Source organism: Phyllostomus discolor, chromosome 4 (genome assembly GCF_004126475.2).
Source record: "Phyllostomus discolor isolate MPI-MPIP mPhyDis1 chromosome 4, mPhyDis1.pri.v3, whole genome shotgun sequence".
NCBI classification, from domain to species: domain Eukaryota; kingdom Metazoa; phylum Chordata; class Mammalia; order Chiroptera; family Phyllostomidae; genus Phyllostomus; species Phyllostomus discolor.
The window spans coordinates 125,637,688-125,661,550 of record NC_040906.2 but is presented as its reverse complement, the minus strand read 5'-3'; the positions used below and the strand labels follow the sequence as shown (position 1 = coordinate 125,661,550).

General features: G+C 36.6%; 1 protein-coding gene across 2 annotated transcripts in view; it reads right to left on the bottom strand.

Annotated features, from left to right (window-relative positions):
* Positions 1 to 4,970: 4,970 nt before the first annotated feature.
* TINAG (tubulointerstitial nephritis antigen) overlaps positions 4,971 to 23,863 on the bottom strand; it is an 83,954-nt gene continuing 65,061 nt past the window's right edge. For both annotated transcript variants that reach the window (XM_028510438.2, XM_036024256.1), the window contains exons 10-11: positions 11,445 to 11,490; positions 4,971 to 5,833 (exon numbers count right to left, since the gene is read on the bottom strand). In XM_028510438.2, the coding sequence (XP_028366239.1) occupies positions 5,702 to 5,833; positions 11,445 to 11,490 (178 nt within the window). In that variant the 3' untranslated portion in view covers positions 4,971 to 5,701. The remainder of the gene's footprint in view (positions 5,834 to 11,444; positions 11,491 to 23,863) is intronic.

The window sequence follows — 23,863 nt, the reverse complement described above, 5'->3', positions numbered from 1 at the left end:
AGGCACTTCTGGCTGGGATGGAGGCGTAGGTAGTTACACTTTACCTCCTCATACAGCCAAAATAAGAACAACCAATTTAAAAACCAAAAGTAACCAGAACTGTCAGAAAATTGAACTGTATGGGAGTCCAACAATCAAGGAGTTAAAGAAGAAACATTCATTCAGACTGGTAGGAGGGGTGGAGATGGGTAGCCAGGGTGGAGAGGACATGCAGCAATGTGATGGCTGAAGGACCAGGTGGGCAAGGTGATAGCTGGCACACCAGACCAGGTGGTCACACATTTGTATGCAGATAAACTGGGAGGAACAACTGGAGAGCAACACATACTGTGCAACCAGGGTTCCAGAGCAGGGAAATAAGACTCAAAACCTCTGACTCTACAAACCTGTGGGAGTTGCGGTGGTGGAAGAAATTCCCAGCCTTACAGAATAGTTTGTTGGAGAGATCCACAGGGTCCTAAAATGTACACAAACCCAACCACCCGGGAATTAGCACCAGAAGGGCCCAATTTGCTTGTGGGTACTGGAAGAAATGGCTGAAAGCCAGCCAAAAGCTGAGCAAGTGACACTGTTCCCTCTTGGATGCTCCCCCACCCCACACAGCCCCATTGAATACCTAAGACTCCACCCCTTACAATTTAACAGGCACACTAAGACAAAAAAAAATATGGCCCAAATGAAAGAACAGATCAAAGCTCCAAAAATAGAACTAAGCGACAAAGAGATAGCCAACCTATATAATGCACAGTTGAAAACACTGATAATCAGGATGCTTACAGAAATGGTGGAATATGTTTGCAAAATAGAGAAAATATGAATGCTATGCAAAGTAAAATAAAGAAAAATATACAGGGAACCAACAGTGAAGGGAAGGAAACCAGGACTCAAACCAACAATTTGGATCAGAAGGAAGAAATAAACATTCAACCAGAACAGAATGAAGACACAAGAATTTTAAAAAAATGAGAGGCAAGGAACTTCTGGGACAACTTTAAACATTTCAACATCTGAATCATAGGATGACAGAAGGAGAAGAGAGAAATCAAGAAATTGAAAACTTTTTTGAAAAAATAATGAAGAACAACTTCCCCAATCTAGCAAAGAAAGTCCAGGAAGCCCAGAGTCCCAAAGAAGTTGGATACAAGGAAGCACACACCAAGGCACATCATAATTATATTACCCAAGGTTAAAGATAAGGAGAGAATCTTAAAAAGCTAGAGAAAAGGAGACAGTTACCCAGAAGGGAGTCCCTATTAGACTATGAGCTGATTTCTCAAAAGAAACCTTGCAGGCAAGAAGGGGGTGGAAAGAAGTGTTCAAAGTCATGAAAGGTAAGGACCTACATTCAAGCTTATTCTATCCCACAAAACTATCATTTAGAATGGAAGGGCAGACAGGTCAAGTTAAAGGAGTTCATCATCACCAAGCTCTTATAATATGAAATATTAAAGGGACTTATCTAAGAAAAAGAAGGTCAAAACTATGAACAGTGAAATGACAACAAACTCACAACTATCAACAATTGAACGTAAAACAAAAACAAACTAAGCAAACAACTTGAACAGGAATAGAATCACGGAAATGGAGATCAAATGGAAGGTTATCAGTGGAGAAGGGGAGGAGGAGAGTGGGGGAAAAGGTACAGGGAATAGGAAGCATAGATGGTATGTACAAAATAGACAGTGGGGAGTTAAGAATATTATAGGAAGTTAGGAAGCCAAAGAGCTTATACTAATGACTCATCGACATGAACTAAAGTGGGGGATGTGGGTGGAAGGGGGAATGCAGGGCAGAGGGGGAGAAAGGGCAGAAAAAATGGAACAACTGTAATAGCATATTCAATAAAATAGACTTTTCAAAAAGTGTTTAAAAAACAGGGGAAGGCTTTTCATTCTTTAGAATAGAATGAGAAAAGGCAACTGTGAAGCATAAAAGGGCATGAGCCCTATCTTTTCTACTGCTTCCTTATGTATATTCCCTAATAACAGATGAAGAGAGAAGCAGTATTCAACTGAGTGGAGTGGTCAAGCTTTGATTCAAGGGGCTATATGAGACTATTTTCTCTTTTTCCAGGAAAAACTACATACTATAACCAGTTTTAACTGGAGCTCATCAAAAGCACATAAATGGCACATACTTCTGATTGAAAAGGAAAAAAAAAACAGGTCTTAGTACTTTCAGTATTGTCCAATACTATGCTTATAGTATTTGAGACATTGTCCTGGCTGAGTTAAAAGACTTTTGCAGACAATATTTTCTTGTATATTTTTAACATAAAATATAAAACCCTGCCCATGCAAACAGAGACAGAAACTCTAAAGACATATGCACAGATGTCTGGTCCTTCCCACTGCTCAGTCCAAGCTGAGGTGAGGAGGGAGCACCGCACACGAAGAAAAGCCAAAGCAGGAAGGGACCATCTAGTCATCAGTCAAATCAACTCTACAAATAGTTACTCCCTTGAGTGGGCAAAAAAATATGCCAATTAGTATTTTCTAAAGGTTGACAACTCAGGGCCTTTTGATAATAAATAGAACCAAACATGTTCTTAAAGTTGTAAAAATAAAAAGCAACATTATTCAAAGGAAGACATTGACTCAATAAGCCAACAAGCCTAAAATATTTCCCTTACTCCCTTATACTTCTGTGCCCACTAGTCTCTGTCTCTCCTTCAGCTCTGAGTCTGTATATGCTAAACTAACACATCTTGTGCCTTCCCATGGGCTTTATTATTTTTATACTTTCTTTTTTGTTCAAATTTTTGGGATGTTTCCCCACCAGTTGGTATAGTTAGAAGAGTAGGAAATTTTAAAACAGCAGATTTAGGCCTACAATCTAGAACCACACACCACAATGAGAAAGTTAATTCCAACAACTTTTGTCCATTTATCGAAGCACATAGCAAGGACAGGTTAGATCAAGCTAATCCCATTTTGTTTTTAAAGCAATGTTAGTCATCTAACATTTTAGTACAATATTATTTATTACTTCCTCAGTCTTCAGCATGTAAACAATGTTCTGAAAGTGTTTCACATCTTTAGTGGAGACACTGTCTGTGCCCTGCATGTATCACCTCACCCACACCACTTCAGTGGACAACCTAACATCTGACATCCACCAGGACCTGCATTTCTTTGCCTGTGTGTCTTCTCCTTGACACTGGAAGCAGCTTTTCCCACCGTTATGCCAGATCAGAGCAACTAAGGAATTCATGGATCCCAGGAGCAGCTCTCCACCAACAAACTGCTTTCTTGGGGGGCATATATCTGAGGAATTATCAACAGTCCCCAGGAATAGGAACTAGTCACCTATGGTGGTGCTTTGCTTTTAATGTGCCCTTTACGCTCTACCTTCTATGCCTTGTGTCACTGCCCCCTCTTCACAATGTTCCCTTCACCCATGATCTGCATTCAAACTCTTATGTCAGGGACTGCATCTAAAGAAACCCAAACTAAAACATAAGCAAATCATTTGTCAATTCTCTGGGGGAACATCAGCTAGTCTCAACAAGGTGAATCTATACCAGAATGCCTGGGTTCTCTCACTCTGGGTTCTATTGCTCTGGGTTCTACTGCTCTGGGTTCTACTACCCACCACTGATAAGAACTGTAAATCCCAATGCCAGGTTTTATGAAAAGGAAAGGAACTATTTATTCAAAAGTTACACAGATTTAGAATGACGGCAGAATTCTGCCATCAAATCCCTCTCACTTTAGAAACAAAGAAATACCCACAAACACATACTCATACCCTTCTGGCCAAACCAGACCAGTCAGAGGTACCGTCTCTCAGGAAAAGAAATTGAAGTCTGTAGCTTAGCTGGGCAGATTCCTGTCTGTATTCTGGCTTATCCAATCGTCCATGCTCGGCTAGCTAGGCTCCTGCCCTTAATCCAAAACCACATCCTCATGGTGGGCTAGGGAACCCTTCTGCATCCTTTCAAACCATGTGGCCAAGACCCCTCACTATTGCTACATGGTCAAGAGGCTTCTCCTTCCCAAGCCTCACTGTCAAGAGTGAATGGTTGTCCCGCACCTGGGTTTAAATTCCAGCATGGATCTTCCTCTGTAACCCCATTTTTAACTCTTCCCATGCTGAGTTACACCTACCTGTAGTCTGGTTTCCCCTGCCTTTCTCAGCACCTTTGTTAGTCTGGGCAGGCTTGGCGGTGACAAAGAGCTAACTGCCTTCCTGCTCTCCTGCAGGTGCAGGAAGCCCCTCAGGCTACATGTCATCCTGGGTTGGAGTCATGCCCATCTCTTTGGGTCTGAGGGGCACAGTCACTTAACATTTCTAAAACACTGGCCAGGTTCTTCAGATATGCAAAGTAACCCTCAATAGCCCTGCTCCACTTCTCTCATGCCCCAAGAAATAGTTGTGGGGGCTTTGGGACTTTGGGGAGAATCTCTAGCTCAGCAATGAGTTACAAATCCTCTTCATGTATATTTTCCAGGGAGGACCCATGTGAATAAAGCTGCAGTGACAAATGAAGAAAACAGGAGTGGTAGCAGTGCTTCACATTTCTGCATCTGCTTCCTTCCATGTTCGGCACATCTGACTTATCTAATCAGGGCACCTTTGGGCACGATGATATAGAAAAGCCCCAAGCTGGAAATTAAGATGAAAAAGTGCTGAGAAACAAAGGCCATGGCTATCCCACCACTGTAGTTATAACTGGCCATGCTCACTTACTGATCAGCTTTGCTTCTTCATTTGTTAGTTTGCCATTTAAGATGCCAGTGAATTATGAAAACATTATATTATTTCCAGGCCATTATGATGATGCTACTTTTTTCCCTGACTATAGAAAACTAAAAATTAGATTGAAATTAGAATGAATTTAGCTGACTTTCTAGAATCTCAAGCAGTGAGCTATACAACAATTGTGATAAAAGTGTATTTCTTTCATCTGACTCATGTATCATACTGTTGTTTGGGGGGGGTGGTAAATATGTTATCTTTCCAAATAGTTTGCATCTGAGTTTAATAGACTTTACACAAAGTGTATTGGCTTCCAAAAGTAAGGTGCCTATGTGTCACGACTACTTCTACTGTTAGCCTCTGAGCTGTTCCATACTTACCATCTTCTCCACATTAAGTGCCATTACACAGTACCATAAAGAGTAGTTATTTGCTGTGGAAAGTCACTTTCCTTTTGTATCCAGATTGCAAATTGGGTTTAGGCAAATGAAAAGAAGCAAAACATTAGCTTATTGAGAGAAACAATTAATCATCTATTTTCATTGCTTTGGGGAAAACAAACAAGCTCTGAATTAAGGAGGCATTATTTGGTTGAAAAAAGTGTAAAGATGGTAAATTAGTGTTTCCATTGTTTTTGTTGTCTGTAGTCTTCATTGGTCAAAGGGAAGAGCCATACATTTACAAATGAATGCTGTGAACTTTTAGGACAAGAGCATCATACCCTTTGTGAACTATCCGAGTGAAAAAAGACATTGTCATGAGAGAAGAGTAAAGGCAGAAAGGAACTTTAAAGGCTTGTAGCCCCTTTGCTGTTCTCTCTGTGTTTTGGTATACTCGGTAATGTAAAGAAAGCAGAAGCACAGAGCCTGGGATAAAACGAGAAAACAGGCAGATTATAACAAGGTGAAGGGGCAAAGAATCCACTGTCACGAGAACCTGGCAGTGCATAATTTCAGTGTAAGGGGTTAGTCAAATGCTTAGCCTATGGAAATTTAATATGTTATGGCTCATCTGAATTTAGATGGCCCCAAGCTGCGATAATCAACTTTTCAATGTCAGACTCATTTACTCCTCGAAGAATCCTGAAATAGCCATTCTCTCCCCATGACTTTCCCCAGGAATTGGCAGCAATCTGCAAAAAAAGCAAAAAAAATGTAAAAGCTGAGTATCATACTTTGATTATTTTTAAATTTTGCCTGTAAAAACAAAGGAGACTCAAGGTAGATTTAAAGACTATTAGACTTATTGTAGTTTAATTAAGAACTTGAGCATAAATTAACCAGATTTTTTAAAAGGAGCAAGAGGGAGTCAGGTAAAAGGAAAAAGAGCATAAAGACCAAAGCATGAAGCAGTATAAAGCAATGAAATGAAATGATGATATTGTTATACAATTAGATCATAAAACACAAGTAGGTGATAGGTTATGAGGCTGTAATGTCAGGTTAGGAACTCTATCCTGAAAAAAATAGTGAAAATAATGTCAAGTTTTAGTGTTGCTTTTAGCATGAGAGCAATCTGGACCAAAAAAAAAAAAACCCAAAACGTATTTTGATTGCATTACTTTGTAGAAAATGAGATGATGGATTTAAGAAGGTTGACTCACAAAGAAGGGAAACTATCTCCTAAACTTGTTATAATTAAGGGGCAGGGGAAATAGAGTGATAGAAAAATGTCGAGAAAGTAAAATCAATGAGAATTAGAAATTTCCTTATTTCCATTAAATGTCCATTTTTTAATTTTTACTTTTTAAATATGAGATACAGAATGTCTCCTGGGTTTAGAGCTTGAGGGAATAAGTGTGCAGAAAAGCAAAAGCATTAATTCAGTATATAAAAAACATGCAGGGTAAAAGGGCACACAAAAGGGAGTCAGCTTACCACAACTAAATGCAACAGAAAAGCCCAATAAGTTAACAACTGAAATTATTCATGGGATTTGGTAAATTAGGGACTTCACAACAACAGCGTCTACACTTACCTCACATTCATCCTACCCTGGGCTTAAGATGGAACATTTTCTCGGATGTGGTCTATGCTGATATTTTCAAGGCATATAATGTTGCAGTGAGCTTTTAATGTTTTCTACCATGTAAGAGAGGGCAGATTTACTCAGGATCAAATTGTTAGCTTTAGGAAAACACTGGCCCTTGCTGGTGTGGCTCAGTTAGTTGGAGCATCGTCCTGTACAACAAAAGGTTGTGGGTTTGATTCCCCATCAGGGCACAAACCTAGGTTGCAGGTTCCATCCCTGAGTCAGGGCATGTATGTGAGGCAACCAATCAATGTTTCTCTTTCAATCTCTCTCTCCCCAACCCCTCTCTCTGTAAAAGCAATGAAAAAAAAAAAAAAAACAAATGTCCCCTGGTAAGGATAAAAAGAAAAAACTGATTCTCATCATTTCTTTTAAGATACCACTTTTTGGGGCTTCTTTTTTTCTTAGCTTTGCTGAGATATAATTGAAATATAAAACATGTAAGTTTAAAGTATACAATATGATTAGATATACATATATATTGTAAAATGATTACCACAATAGTTAGTTAACAGCTCTGTTTTTTCATGTTTATGATTTTTGTGTGTATGTGGTGATAACATTTAAGATCTACTGTTTTAGTGACTTTCAAATATATCAGAGGGGACCCCCCCAAAAATGAATCATCTTCTGGAGGACAGGACCCATGTAATGTAGGCTTCCCCCACTAGGTGAGTGTTCTAGGAACCCATCTGTACCAGTGTACCAACTTGCATTGTTATGAGAGGCTATGTTCAGCTTCAGTAAATTTTTTTTAAGACAACGCATTTGCCGATCTCATGATGGGTAGTTTACGAGTGCACCTGCCCACACTGTGCTGAATGTTGAGCAATTTTAGACCAAAAAATGGCATGAGCCCCATGCCCCACCCTCCCAATTCACCCAACCTAGCCCCAGTGACTTTTTGTTTCCCCGATGAAAAAAGTCCTCACAGGGAAATGTTTTGCTGATGTGGAAGAGGTAAAACAAAACATGGCAGAAGTGGTAAAAGGTATCAAAATCAACGAGTTCAAAAACTGTTTTGAGTAGTGGAAAGAAAAGTCTTGATAGGTTTATTGCATCAGATGGAGAGTACTTTGAAGGTGACTGAAGTTTAAACATGTAAAAAGAAATATACAATTCTTTATGAATAAATATGTTTATTGGAGACCCCCGTGTATAATACAGTAGTGACGATTACAGTTGCCATGTTGTGCATTAGAGCTCCAGATCTTATTCACCTGATGGTTAGGAGTTTGTGCCCTTTCTCCAACATATCCCCATCACCCCTACTACCAAGTCTCTGGCAACATGTTCCTTGCTATTTTTATAAGTTCAGCTTTTAAAAATTCTGCATGTGAGACATACAATCTTTTTCTTTATCTGTCTGACATTTCACTTAGCATTATGTCCTCAAGGCTGTCCATGTTGTCACAAAAACAGGATTTTCTTCTTTAAGGCTGAATAATATTTTACTGTACAAAGTACAGAGTGTGGTAAAAGTAGGTTTATCATTGTTTATATGAAAATATAAAAATTAATAAATAATAATACAACAATAAACTTTGTTTCACATACTCACAACTATAAACCCAGTTTTGCCCCACCTTGTATGCACCCCATCTTTTTAATCCACTCATATACTGATGGACACTGAGGGTGTTTCCATGTCTTGGCCATCATGAATAATACTGCAATAAGCTGGGGAGTATAGATATTTCTTCAATATTTTTTGTCATTTCCTTTGAATATATAACAATAAGTGGGATTTTTGCATCACCATATGGTTTTTTTTTTTTTAATTTATTGAGGAGCCTCCTTACTGTTTTTTTATAGTGGCTACACTGATTTACATTCCCACCAACTATGCACAAGGGTCACCTTTCTCCACATCCTCACTAGCAGGTTTCTCGTCTTTTTTATAGCAGCCATCCTAACAGGTGTGAGATGATATCTCAGTGTGATTTTGAGTTCCATTTCCCTGACTGTTAGTGATGCTAAGCACCTTTTTACATATCTGTCAACCATTTTATGTCGTCTTTTGAAAAATGTCTTTAAATCCTTTGCTGATTTTTTAATCAGATTGTTTCAAGTTTTTGCTATTGAGCTGTTTGAGTTCCTTACAGATTTTAAATATTAACCTTTATCAGATATACAGTTTGCAAACATTTTTTTCCATTCAATAGATTGCCTTTTTATTTTGCTGATTGTTTCTTTTGGTTGTACAGAAGTTCGTACAACCAAAAGAAAAAATGTTGAACTTATGTTGAATTTTGTATTTGTTGCTTGTGCTTTTAGTACCTTACCCAAAATATCTTTGCCAAGACCAATGACAAGGAGATTTTTTTCCCATTTTCTTCTAGGGGTCTTACAGTTCCAGTCTTACAATTAAGTTTTTAACCCATTTCAAGTTAATTTTTGTGGGTATTATAATATAGGGCTCCAAATTCATTCTTTTGTATGTGGTCATCTAGTTTTCCCAAAACCACTTATTGAAGAGACCATATTTTCCCCATGTATCTTCTTGGCTTTCTTGTCAAGGATTAGTTGGTCAGTGGGTCTATTTCTGGGCTCCCATTCTCTGTCATTGGACTATGTGTATATTTTTATGCTACTATCACTCTGTTTTGAACAGCTTTATAATAATGCATGAAATAAAAAAGAGTGATGTGTCCAGCTCTGTTTCTCCTTCTCAGGATTATTTTGGATATTCAATGTATTTTGTGGTTTTATATGAATTTTAGGATTGTTTTATCTATTTCTGTGGAAACTGTCATTGAAATTCTGATAGGGATGCATTGAATCTATAGATGCCATGGGTTGTATGGACATTTTAACAGTATTAATTCTTCCAATCCATGAACATTGGATAGCCTTTTGTTTATTTGCTGCTTCTTTAATTTCTTATAATTTTTAGTACAACTCCTTGGTTAAATTTAGTCCTAAGTATCTATTTATACTATTGTAACTAGGATTTTTTTTATGATTTCTTTTTTAGATACCTTGTTGTTAATGTGTAGAAATATAACTGATTTTTGCACATTTATTTGGTATCTTGCAACTTTACTGAACTTATTTACTAGTTCTAATAGTTTTTTGATGAAGTCTTCAGGGTTTTCTATATATAAAATCATATCATTTGCAAACAGAGACAGCTTCACTTCTTCCTTTCCAATTTAGATGATTTTTATTTCTTTTCCTTGCCTAATTGCTCTGGTTAGAATTTCCAGTGCTACTTTGATTAGGGGAAGTAAGAGTAGGCATCCTTGTTTTGTTCTTGATTTTAGCAGAAAAGCTTTCAACCTTTTATTATTGAGTATAGTGTTTGCTGTGGGTTTGCCACATATGGCATTTATTATGTTAAGGTATGTGTTTTTCTATACCCAATTTTCTGAGTATTTTTATCATAAAATGATGTTAAATTTTCTCAAATACTTTTTTGTATCTTTTGAAATGACTATATGAATTTTATATTTTGTTTTATTAGTATGGTATATCATATTTATTGATTTGCATGTGTTGAACTATATTTGCATCCCAGAGATAAATCTAATGTGATCATGCTAGATGATCCTTTCAATGTACTGTTGAAGTCAGTTTGCTGGCTTTGTTGATAATTTTTCCATCTATTTTCATCACTGATATTTAGTCTATACTTCTTTTTTTTCAGTGTCCTTATCTGGCCTGATATCAGGTTGATTCTGGTCTCATAGAAAAAATTTGGTAGTATGTCTGCTCTTCAAATTTTTTTTTTTTTGGAAATGTTTGAGAAGAATTGGCATCAATTCTTTGTTTAATGATTAGTAGAATTCACCAGTGAAACCATCTCATCCTGGGCTTTTCTTTATTAGGAAGTTTTTGAATGCTGATTTAATCTTCTTACTCACTGTTCTGTTGAGATTTACTATTTCTTTATGATTAGGTCTTGGTACACTCTATTTTTTTAGGAACTTACCTATTTAATCTACATTATCCAATGTGTTGGGGAAATGCTGGTCAAAGGGCATAAGCTTCTAGTTATAAGATGAATAAGTTATGTGGATTTAATATAGAACATGTTGATTATAGTTAACAATAATGTATTATAATCTTGGAAGATGATAAGAGAATATATCTTAAATGTTCTCACCATATACACCAAAAGTGATAACTATATGAAGTGATGGATGTGCTAACAAACCTTATTTTGGTAGTAAGCATTTTGTAATACTTAATGTATATAAAATAATCTCTTTGTTCACATTAAACTTAAACTTACTTCAAACTTAGTCTCCTACCCACAAATTATGTATATTAAAAAAATAGGGAATATTTGCTTCTCCCAGAAATACTTTGTCTAGTTAATTGATCTGATCCCAAAGGATAATAAAATTTTTCTTATCTCCTCATACGTAAATAATTGACACAAATGTTACAAAGCCATCATCCATAGCATAAAGACTGTAAGAATACAAAGTTGATTGACACATATGAGAGAAGTCTAACCATTAAAGTTTAATATAGATGACAATAGAAAAATACTGTTCTTTTTTTACAATTGAAATGAGTAGTTGAGAAAAACTGTTGCTAAAATATTAATGATTACAATGAGTTTGTGTTGAAGAATATCCTGATATTACAAACAATACCACAGTGACTTAGGATGTGACTAAATAGAAATCAGGGAGTGGAGACACACACACACAATTCTAAAACATTTACTTCACAGCAGAACTTCAAGGAGGGTTACATACCCAAAATTTTTCTTTCTGCCCCTGGGCTCCTCTCAGTGTGCCCCATCTATAACAATAATAATAATAATAATAATAAATATTGGTATGATTAAAAATGTTTCACTTGTATCTTAATAAAACAGATAAAGATGTACATATATACAATGAAATATTATTCAACCATAAAAAAGAATAAAGGATGGCTATTTTTTGAGAACATGGATACATCTAGACAGTTTATGCTAGTGAAATAAGTCATAAAGAGAAAGATAAATGCTTTATGATTTTACAGCAGTCTTCAAGTACTTAAAGATTCCTCTTTTATTTATATCTAGCCCTCTGAAACTCTACATATTGTTATAAATTATAAATCACCAAGAATAGTAAGAAAAAACAATGTCAATACAGATCATTGTTGTAGATAAGAGAATTTATGTTAAAATATTCATATGTATAAGTTATTTTATAAAGTGGCTATGCATCTAATGTGGATTTTCTTTATACATGTATACATATGGAAATAAAATTCTATATCCCCAGTACTGGCTCATTTTTAGTGTAGCATATAACAGTTCATAAATAACCTAAACCTACAATATCTCATTTTTTTCCTCTTGATTAAACCCAGTGAGGCAGATGTTATTAACATGTTCTGTTAACCAATGAAATAACATAGACTGGGAAATGTTGAGCCAGGACTCCAAATCCCATGCTCTTTTTAATATGAACATTAAAATCCATTGCTTCTCTATTGTTCTATTGTTTCTCTTCAAATATAGAGTCCCCAATGACACTGTGTCCTGAACAGCATCACTTTTATGTTGAGAAAGCATATTGACTACCACTTTCATGAGATTTCATGGGTTGTGAAACATAGTTCTGCCCACGTGTTACCCCATCAATCCATCCCTAATATTCCAAATCCCAACATCAGAGCTCACATCAAGTCATGGTGTGCCACAACATGACAAACATTCCTGGAAGAGACACAAATTTGTTGTTCAAGTATTTTTAACATGACAATTTGCAGGAAGTTATTCTTTAGGGTACAGAATGGAATAATGCTGTGGAAGTGTTCCCTAAAGGTGGCAGGTTTATAGTAGAGACCTTGACACGTTCAGGAAAACATATTAATGCATTTGGATCCTTTGGCATGACAGTGAGGGGGAAAAGGTAATGTGGGTGTAGGATACACTAAAGAACAATTTTTCTTTCTCTTGCCCCTGATAGAGACTAGGAGTGGTAATTACACTGATTGCCATGTCTCTTCTAGTTCTCTGCTGCACACATGGGTAGATGGGAACACTTTAAGGTTTCAAATATCTGGGCAATATAGTGGGTAAATTTAAACTGATTCAATTTCCAAACCATTTTTGTAGTTTTGTAATTGCATTTACATCCTTCTAACTTTTTTAAAGAGTCATCACCATTGAAAAAACTTACCAGTCATATATGGACCTACAAATCTTTAAAAGACATTATATACTTCAAGTAGTAGATAATTTCTGAAACTTCAAGTCATTCATTTCTGCTCCCTCATTATGGCTATTGATACCATTTCAAAAGCCTTTACCACTCAATCAGACTTTCTTTAGGTGGTCTAGCTACTAGTTACTTAACATAAAGTATAAGACTAAATTAGAAGAATCTAAGGAAACATTTAACTCCAAAACTATATGGGCAACAGAGGAACACCATATCTGAGATCCTACCAGATTTTGGCAAGAAGTTGTGGGGTAGACTTGCTTGAGGCACCAGGAGCCTCCAGTGAAGAACCTCCAATGAAGAAATAGGTATTCAGACATGACAAGCTTGATCCAGTAATTAAGCCTTAATCAGAAGAGAGGAAGAGCAATTGAGAGTATCACTTGTTCCCTGTTACTCAAGTCTTTCCAAATTCAGCTCTCACACTGGACTCAGGAAAGTTTGGAGGTGGGAAAAGCAGAAACCAGACTTGTAATTAGAATCCAAAAGAGCTATTTTATGAAAAACTCTGTGTATTCTATAAAAAAAACTTTAATAATACTCAGATAGAAAGCAACACTAAAAGTAGATAGATGTTTCTTTGTAAGATCTTTCAAATGCTTGTTGGTCTCCAAAGCGTTCAGGATGGTGGATGGGAAAACAGAGAAAAGTTCAACAGAGAAATGTTTAAAAGACATACAAGGAAAATATACCATGGAATATATATTGCATTCATGAATAAGACCATTTTAGATATCCCTGGAGGCTCTCATAAATATTGAAACAGTGTTTGGGAACTTGAAAATCTAAAATTGTATATAGAGTTAACATTTAGCAAAATAATAACTGCACATCATTCTATTACCAGCAGATTAGAGGCCAACCAATTCTAAGAAAACAGAATATTTACTCACAAAGGAAAAGACACACTTCAGATTATACTTGTATAGTTTTTCTCTTTCTAATATCACCAAATAAATTATAAATAAAATAAACTACCTTACTTTGGAAACATCTAAGTAAAAAAAAAAAAACTATCATTTTTCTTAGGTTGTTCAATTGCCTGTATTTTTCATATATTCCTATATATTTTGTTATGATTATCTAAATAATTTTCAATGATATAATGGACAGCAATGATTCTAATTTTGCAAATCTATCAACTCTTTGGAGTGCTATAATTTTTTCTTTCAAGAAGCATTGCTCTTTTATACACCAATAATGAACTCTCCAAAAAAGACACCAAGAAAACTATCTCAGTTACCACTGTAACTTGCAAAAAAATAAGATAACTAAGAATAACTTAACTAAGGAGGTAAAAGTCCTGTACTCAGAAAACTATGGATATTGAAGAAAGAAACACAGGAATACACAAACAACTGGAAGCATATACTGTGTTATTAGATTAGAAGAATTAACATTAAAATGTCCATATTACCCAAAGCAACCTATAGATTCAACACAATTCCTATTGAAATACCAATGGCATATTTCACAGATTTAGAATACTTATTCTAAAAATTTATGTGGAACCAAAAAAGACCCCTTATAGCTCAGCAATCTTGAAAACGAAGAACAAAGTTGAAAGGATCACAATACTGAATATCAAACTACACTACAAGGCCATTGTAATCAAACATGCCTGTACATGCCTGGTACAGGCATAAGAACAGACATATAGATCAATGGAACAGAACAGAGAGCCAGAAGTCAACCCATGCCTTTATGGTCAATTAATATTTGACAAATGATGAAAGAGCATCCAATAGGGTAAAGACCATTTCTTCAATAAATGGTGTAGGGAGAACTGGACTGGTACAAGCAAAAAAAAAAAAAGTGAAAGTATACCACTTCTTACACCACGTACAAGAACAAACTAAAAATTTAATTAAAGACTTAAATGTAATTCACAAAACTATAAAAAATCCTAGAAGAAAATATAGGCAGTAAAATCTCAGACATCTTTGTAGCAATATTTTTGTCAATACATCTCCTAGGGCAAGGTGAACAAAAGAAAAAATAAACAAATGGGACTACCTTAATCTAAAAAGCTTCTGCACAGCAAAAGAAACCATCAATAGCTCTGGTAGGTGTGGCTCAGTGATTTGAGCACTGGCCTGTGAACCCAAAGGTCGCCAGTTTGATTCCCAGTCAGGGCATATGCCAGGATTGTGGGCCAGGTCTCCAGTTGGGGACACATGAGAGGCAACTACACATTGATGGTTCTTTCCCTCTCTTTCTCCCTCTCTTCTCTCTCTAAATATAAACAAAAATAAAGTCTTTAAAGAAAAAGAAACCATCAAGTAAAATGGGAACCTACTATATGGGGGAACATATTCACCAATAATACATCTGATAAGGGGTTATATATAAAGAATTTATACAATTCAACACCAATTTAAATCCAGTTTAAAAATAGGCAGAAGACCTGAGTAAACACTGCTCCAAAGAGAATATGCAAATGAACAATAAACATGAAAAAATGCTTAATGTCACTAATCACCAGAGAAATGCATATTAAAACTGCAATGAGGTATCACCCCAAATATGCAGAATGGCCACCATCAATAGAGCAAGAAACAACAGGTGCTGGTGAGAATGTGCAGAAAAGGGAAACTTAGTGCACTGTTGGTGGGAATGCAAACTAGTGTAGCCATTTTGAAAAACTGTATGGAGTTTTCTAAAAAATTTAAAATGGTATTACCATTTGATTAAGTGACCCCACTTCTGGGAATGTATCCTAAGAATCCTGAAACACCAATCAGAAAGAATATATGCAACCCTATGTTCATAGAAGTGTTATTTACGATAGCCAAGATCTGGAAACAGCCCAAGTGCCCATCAATAGATGAGTAGATAAAAAAGATGTGGCATATTTACACAATGGACTACTACACAGCTATATAAAAGAAGGAACACTAACCCTTTGCAACAACATGGATGGAACTGGAGATTAGTATGATAAGCAAAAGAAGCCCATCAGAGAAAGACAGATAGATACCAGACAATCTTACTCATATGTAGAATCTAATAAATAAAAGAAACTGACAAACAGAATAGGACCAGAGGCAGGAATACTTGGAACAGACTGACAGATCTTGGGGGGATGAGGGCATGTGGAGGAAACTGGAGAGATTATCCAAAAAACATGCACACATGCACAGCCCATGGACACAGACAACAATGTGGTGAAGGCTGGGGGAAGCTGGGTGAGGGGGGACAAAGGGCAGGAAAATGCAAACTTCTGTAATAGTGTCAACAACAAAAAAGAAGCATTGTTGTTTATTATAACTTTAAAATGCATTATTTAAAATACCAGTTTTTTTAACCCAGAAAGAATACCAGCATTCACATTATTATAAAACATCTCAAAATGAAGAGAAAAACAAATTAAGTCTTCAAATAAGGTAAGAGAGGAAGAGTAAAGAAAGTCTGCTACGTCTGATAGTTTCAGAGACTAGGACACTTGTGAAAGAAAATTGTAAGCAAAGGATGTTAATTTTATGCAAAATTCAGAAGGAAAGAAAATATCACACCTCACCATGGAGGCTATTGTGCACTTCCCCTATGTTACACCTTCTGTGTCAAATGACAAGCAAGGTGCCAGGATCTAACCTGGTAACTTCAGTTAACTCTTCTTGCCACTGTCTTCTCCAGAAAGTTCCTAAGACAGTAATCAAATATCCAATAGAGTCACAATGGGGTGTTGTAGAAAAACAAACCTATGAGTTGTTTTCTCATTATCCCACTCTCTGAAAGACTAAGAAAAATCACTTTACCCTAAGTGATTTCCCATTGACATCATAGCAAATTCATGTAAAACATTTTGTGAAATAAGTCACCCCACAATGTGCCTCTGTGGTATATAGATCATTGTGAGCTAAAGGCAACTTTAGCCACAAGCTCAAGAGAAATTTCTTCCTCCCATACTAACTACCTAGATGAGTTTTAATTAGAGGCCTTGCCCATAAGAGACTACCAGGGATAACTTCTTTTGACCTATCTAAAGGGCAGGGCAAACTTCTATTTACTAAAGCTGTGCCCTTCTATCATCCTGCAGTGATGATTTGAAGCCCCCAAGGCACCTTACTTCATCTCTAGCTCAGGATGTCTTATATTCCCATGTGCACGTTCTATCTCTGAATCTCTCCTGCATACAGAGTCTCTGACTCACTCACGTATGTGGGGTTCCCATACATATGTATGTATAAAATTTGGTTACTTTCTCTTACTAATCTATCTCATCTATGTTTTATTATTAGACCAGCCAGAAGGACCTTGAGGGTAGAGGAAAGTTTGTTCCTCTTCCACACCTTTATCCAAATGGAAATGAAGTTTAACTAGTATTGCAACATAATGCAAGAAAACTACTTATATTATTCATTTATAGGAAAGAGGGCCTCCCTTACTGACCTCTGAAGGGCATTATTTCCTAATCCAAGTATGTTCCAGAATTGTGGTACTAGACTTTTCTGGCCATTATAACAACAAGCTGAAAATTCTATTAATATGTATATGTTTTCACAAATGCCCTCTTTCAAGTCAATAGCTCTTTTTGAGAACATGGGAATCTTCATTACTTTCATATTTGCTCCAAGTATAATGATTTACTTTCTTCTTACTTTCACTTATATCTCCTCATTATAAGGACTATTCACAAGCATTTTGGACAGACCAGAACTTCACCTTACTCACTATTTCCTTAAACTTGCTACTCTAAAACAAGTTATACAATAGGTTCACAAGCTTGAGATCTTAATAGAGGCTTTTCTTGCCTCAAGTGACTGCACTTAACATGAACTTTATACTGTTATTTTCAATTTTTCTACCCCGTTAAATTAAATTATTTCAAATATTTGTTAAGATCCATTGATGTGTATTTTCTCTCAAAATTTAGTGACATCTGGGGAAATACTGATATTAAAAAACTCTCGGCAAATCCTAGTCCATGTACCCTAGTCCCCAAAGGGGTCTGAGAAATGGTGGCCTCCAATACTGTGTTTACTCTCACCTCAAGGCACATGATCATTTCATCTCTTCCTTACGGATTCCTCTTATATATTCACTTTTAGATCATTCTGGAAACACTATTTTTTTTTTCATAATGTTAAAAGTCTTAGTGGAGAGACAATAAATTCTGTAGAGTAAAGCATGAAAACCCATTAAAGAATAATGTCAGATTTCATGTTGCTAAGATTATGAATATCTTTTTTAAGTTTTCATTGAATTTATTGGTTAATGACATTGGTTAATAAAGTTAGATAGGTTTCGGGTACAATTCTATAATATAGCATCTGTGCATTGTCCACCACCCTAAATCAATTCTACTTCTATCACCATTTGTCCCTCCTTTACCCACTTCTACCTCCCTCCACTCTCCTTTCCCTCTGATAATCACCAAACAGGTTATGAAAATCTTCATGCATGTTGCCTTTAAAAAGAATCTTGTTCTTTTCAGATAACAATGCTAAACAATATTAGATTTCTTAAAACCCTATTTTAAGTTTTCTCTAGGTACTAAAATTATTGGAACCAAATAACTGCTTTGTATAAGATTTTAAATAACTTTTTTCTCCCTGGGTTTTGATTTTGGCATTGAGGTACATATATCCAGTGATTATTGTATTTGACATGGTAAAGAGAGAGACTTAAGGTAAAACTTTTTATGTAATATTTATATTCCCAAGAATATATCCTTTTTCAAAAGAAAGCACAGAATTTCTTGTGTACTACATTTATGTCTGCTTTTATTCAGAAAGCCACTGTGTAATATGAAGATTGTCTTGCCTTCAGTAGGCTGACAATCTAACAGGACTGGTGCCAGGAAATGAAAAACAAAATATAAAATAATTCGAATTCTTTAATTGCTACTTTTACAAAAGCATGTTTTAAAATTTTTCTGTAGGTTATAGCTCTGGCTGGTGTGGTTCAGTAGATTGAGTGCCAGTCTGTGAATCAAAAAGTTACTGGTTTGATTCCCAGTCAGGGCACATGCGTGGGTTGCAGGCCAGGTCCCCAGTTAGGGGAGTATAATAGGCAACCAATCAATGTATCTCTCACATGTTTCTCTCCTTCTCTTTCTCATTCCCTTCCCCTCTCTCTAAAAGTAAACAAATAAAATCTTTTTTAAATAAATAAATAATTTTTTGCTGTGGTTTACAGATGAATAAATTAACTGTTTGTTTGAGGCAAAGACAACTCCCTTCAGAGAATTGAGTTAAAATTCTTAAAGTGGAAATGGGAGTATAAAGTCTTAGGCACAATAAATGAGTGTAAAATCACAAGAGAGCCATGAAAAGCTTACGTCTGCCTAGTCTAAGACCAGCACCTGGTCCCACATGACTGCAGAACAACATTGGGAAACAGGAAATGAAGTAGGAAAAGCAGATTTGGCTCAGTCTGACTACCAAGCCTGGCATTTTCAAAGCTTGTGATAGTCATTTGAATACAGGATGTGACAGAATCCTGATAGTCTTTCAGAAGGACAACTATGGTGTTAGTGTAAAGGAAAGATCCAGGTGAGGGAGGAGGCTGAAATCATGAGATGAATGCTATAGTTAAAGCAAAAAAACAATGAAATCTTGAATAAGAATATAAAACCCATGAAGCAAATGTTGTTTATTCTTTAAATAGCTGTATCTCCAACACCTAGAATAGAGACTATTGTATAGCAACCCTAATTAGATATTTGCTGAGCAAGTGCACTGAAGAACAATGGCAGTGGACTGAACAGGAGAGCACAGACTTGAGATCTACTTTGGAGATAAAAGTGATGGAGTTTCTGGGCCAATTTAATTGACAGAAAGGGAGAAGAAAGGGTCAAGGTTCACTCCAGGATTCCCAGGTTGAATGAGCAGGCACATCACACGTGGCATGACTTGAGGTGCTCTCCCTATCACACAGAGATGTGTTCCTGATGATCAGGTTGATTTACCATGGCAAAGGCTGTAATTATAGAGGGGCTTCATCTTCTTTGAGTTCTCTCTACTGATAGTGATTCTGCACATTAAACTTTAAATTCATGGCTTTTGGGGGATTTTGACAGTTAAAACACTGTAAAAACCAAGGAAATATGATTATTAAAAGAAATTGTAGAAGTCATTCTACATAGTGAGGAATTATTCTGTTATGAGAATAATTATTTCCTAACTCACATGTCAAGACCACATTTGCTTAAGAATTAAATTCTTTAAAGCAGGCCTTGCATCCACTTAAGAATCTGGAGTTAGAAGAACAAAAAAAATTCAATTTATATTGATGGTAGGTGCATTACACTGGAGCAGAATCAGCTGGGCTAAGATATCACAATGGTCCTGTTGATTTGCTGCTTCTGGGGTCCCAGCATGTGCCCAGTAGACTTAACCATAGGAATTCAAACTCATGTTTTCTGGACAGACCAATTCTCTGTTAGTGCATATAGATCCAGACAGATAAAAACAAGTTTCTAAACAGTGGACAAATAAAAAAAATATGTGGTACAGACTACTAGAACAGGAAATTTTGGAGGAAAACAAGGAACAAATACATAAGAAAGCCTGATAGAGAACTCTAAACTTTTTTTTATTAAGGAAATGAAAGTCAGATAGGATACAAGTATAAAGAAGTCACCAGATAAGCCTCCAGTCAATAACAATGATATCACTACTCTAGACAGAGGATTTTGTTTTTAAAGGTGAGACTGCAGATGGACTCTCAGCTTTCTTCACACAAAGGTGTGAGAGATAACTGCAGCAACAGTGAGGCAAAGATATGCAGGCCTTTGTTGCCTTTTGAATGCTCTACCAGAGACACTAAGTAACTTCATTTAAAACCAAACAAAAAAGGTACTCAGGCATAGTGAGTGTGGCAGTGTTGAATATAATTGAGAGCTATCAGAAAATGTTAATTAATGCTGGATCAAAGGTGAATGAAAGTAGACTCCAGGGAAAGCACAATAAAATAAGGATATTCCCCCTCCCCTCATTTTCCTCTGAAGCAAAAATGTAAATCAAACCTGGGTTCACTAAGTCTAAGATCAGGTGCTTTTATTGATGTTTTATACAAGAGCTACAAATTTTATCAAAGAATGAAGAAGCAGAGTAATATTTCCAAAAGATATTCTTGTATGAAAATGTCAGGGATAATTGTGTACTCCTAATATTAATTAATCATATAAACAATGATATTTATTGAGTTGCTGACATATCACTAATCATACCCTACTGCTGGGAACTGCCCTGCCTGGTATCAGAAGCTGTAACCCCCCCGCCAAGGCTAAGGCTGAGGGAATGTCCTTGGACCTTAAGCCAGCAAGGAGACAAAAGCTTATCTCCCTGGTAGGAGAACTGCTTCTGTTCCTTTTACTTCACCCTGCCTGGCCCCCAATGCTTGGTCGGTTAGCCAATGATGGGTAAAATTCCCCAAGGGGGGAACAATCTAAGACAGGCATGATCACGTGGGAGGTCCTCAAGGAAAGACTTTGGGGGCTACAGTAAAAGGGGGTAATGGACCCTTGCCACTTGGCTTTGACATAGCCTGAGTCCTCATTGTCTGTGAGAAAATCTCCTAATCTCTTGGCTGCCTTACTTCCCTTGCTCCACCTAAGCCTGAAATAATGACAGGGTGGTGCTGCCCTGTGCTGGAAAGGGCAGGTTCCCCAGGTGATCAGGCCTAAGAAAGAATATGTAAAATCCTGTGAAACCTGCTTTGTTTAGAATGCTCTCAATTGAATAATAAGGGTCCAAGGGAGAAGTAAGTTTGTTTCTTAAAGTTTTTTATAGCTCTTTGACCCTGACTCAAAATAGGCCCACAGAGTTAGTTCCTTGTTGTTTGATCCTTACTTCCTGGCAATGAGTAATGAGCTTTATCTGAATTCTTATGCAAATGAACCCAATAAAAGCCTGCTCGGGTGGGGGGAATGAGGGTTCTCCCTTAGGGGTGCTCTCCCCTAGGGAGGGTGGCTATGGTGCTCCCCACTAAAGAGAGTGGCCATTTCGTTCCTACTCCCCCACAGGACCTGGTTGTCTCTGTGTATGTTTTTCTTGTGTGTCGACAAGCCATCCACAGTGTTCTGCAGTCACTGCCAGTTGGTGATCGTGTCACCCTACTCCCACACTCAGGAAGCAAATGTATCATAAATATAATATTACATGTAATTTGACCAATCAAATAAGTATGGAAGAAATAGACAACAAGATTTTGCCTAGTTTATGCTCCAGTCAAAATGATTTGCTATGAAACTGAATTTACTATATTGACAGAATATACATTAAGATATTCATAAGCGTGTGAAAGGTACTGGGGAGAGAGAATGCAATGCTAAAACCATCCATTATCATCCGTGACAATTAATGGGGTAATAAGATATTCTTTGAGGAAAAATTCAGCCCTTTGATGTTAGGAATAGAAATGGCTTTTCCCTGGCCACTGTGACTCAGTTGGCTGGAGTGTCATCCTGTGGACTGAAAGGTCATGGGTTCCACTCTTGGTCAGGGCACATGCCTACAATTCAGGTTGGGTCCCCAGTTGGGGGAACATATGATAGGCGGCTGATCTATGTTTCTCTCCCCATCTCTCTCCTTCCCTTCTCCTCTCTCTAAGTATGTCCACAGGTAAGAATAAAAAAAAATAGAAATGGCTTTTTTATAATCTCATACAATCTTAGCACTGGGAAGAGACTCAGAGATTAAGGACTCAGAGACTCCTGAATATACTTCAGGAGTTGGCCAACTATGACCCATAGGCTAAATCTGGCCCACTGCCTGTGTTTGTAAATTAAGTTTTATGGAACAGTCAAGTTCATTCATTTACATGATACCTATGTCTGCTAATGACAGACTTGAGTAGTGAAGAACATATGGCCCCCAAATTAATCTATTCTAATCCAATTTCTTTGCTTTATAAATAAAGAAACTGAGGCCCAAGGAGGTTAAGTAACATTTCAAAATTATATGGTACGTGGCTAAATTGTCACTAGTGTCTAAGAAATAGTTAATAATGAAAGCGGTAAGAAAGTAGGAGTAAGAGAAGGCAGAAGTGGGTGAAATCATTTCTAGCTATGATGAGAGAAGGCATGGTGGGCCTTGAATGATTTACAAAAAGTGCCAAGAGGAAACGAGTATGTACCTGAGGGAAGAGCATGAAAAATTCCAGGAGCTACCCTTTGTGTATTCACAGAGAAATCATGAAAGGTTGGGAAGGAGGACTATAGGCAGCTGTAGAAGGATAAATCTTGTGATGATTAACAAGATGAACCAAAATGGAAAAGTGTGGGACTGGAGATAGGAAAACAGTTTGATCATTGTAACAATATTCCAATCAGGGTTGCATTCATCACATCCAACCATCTCATTTGTATGTAATGAACATAATTATTACAATGATGAGATTAACAAGAATAACATTTTATGCATTTATTTTGGAGGATCAAAATAAATCAAAGTTGCCACTTAATATCACAAAGTACTCATTCATCATCTTCAAAACTCATTTTTCTACAATCTTTTCCTTTTTACTGCAACATAGGCTTGATCTGACCTTTTCTTTGCTCTTATTAAAGTCCTCAGTAATACTCTACATGTTTCTGCTCAGAGAAGATATTATAAATTGCCATAGTGATACACACCATTTAACAAAATCTCCCAGTAAGTTCATTTATCAGAATTGTCATATATGTCATATTTTTGGAGTATAGAAAAAGTCTTGATACTAATTTCTGAAGTGGTAAGCTTGCATTTTATGCTTTTTAAAAATGCACAGTGATTATCCTGAAAGTGTGCTCTCTTTTAAGGGGCAACTAATCCACACTTGGGTTGACAGACTAGTGTCAAAAGCCAGTATAATTCCTACTCCTGATGTCCCCTCCACCAACCACACATCTCTAGAAATTCACAAACATACACTGTATCCAATTTCCTTGTCAATTCTGTCATATTTGGAATTTTAAGGGCAACACCTACCATAGAAGGTATTAGATTATAAAACAAAACCTCCTGATT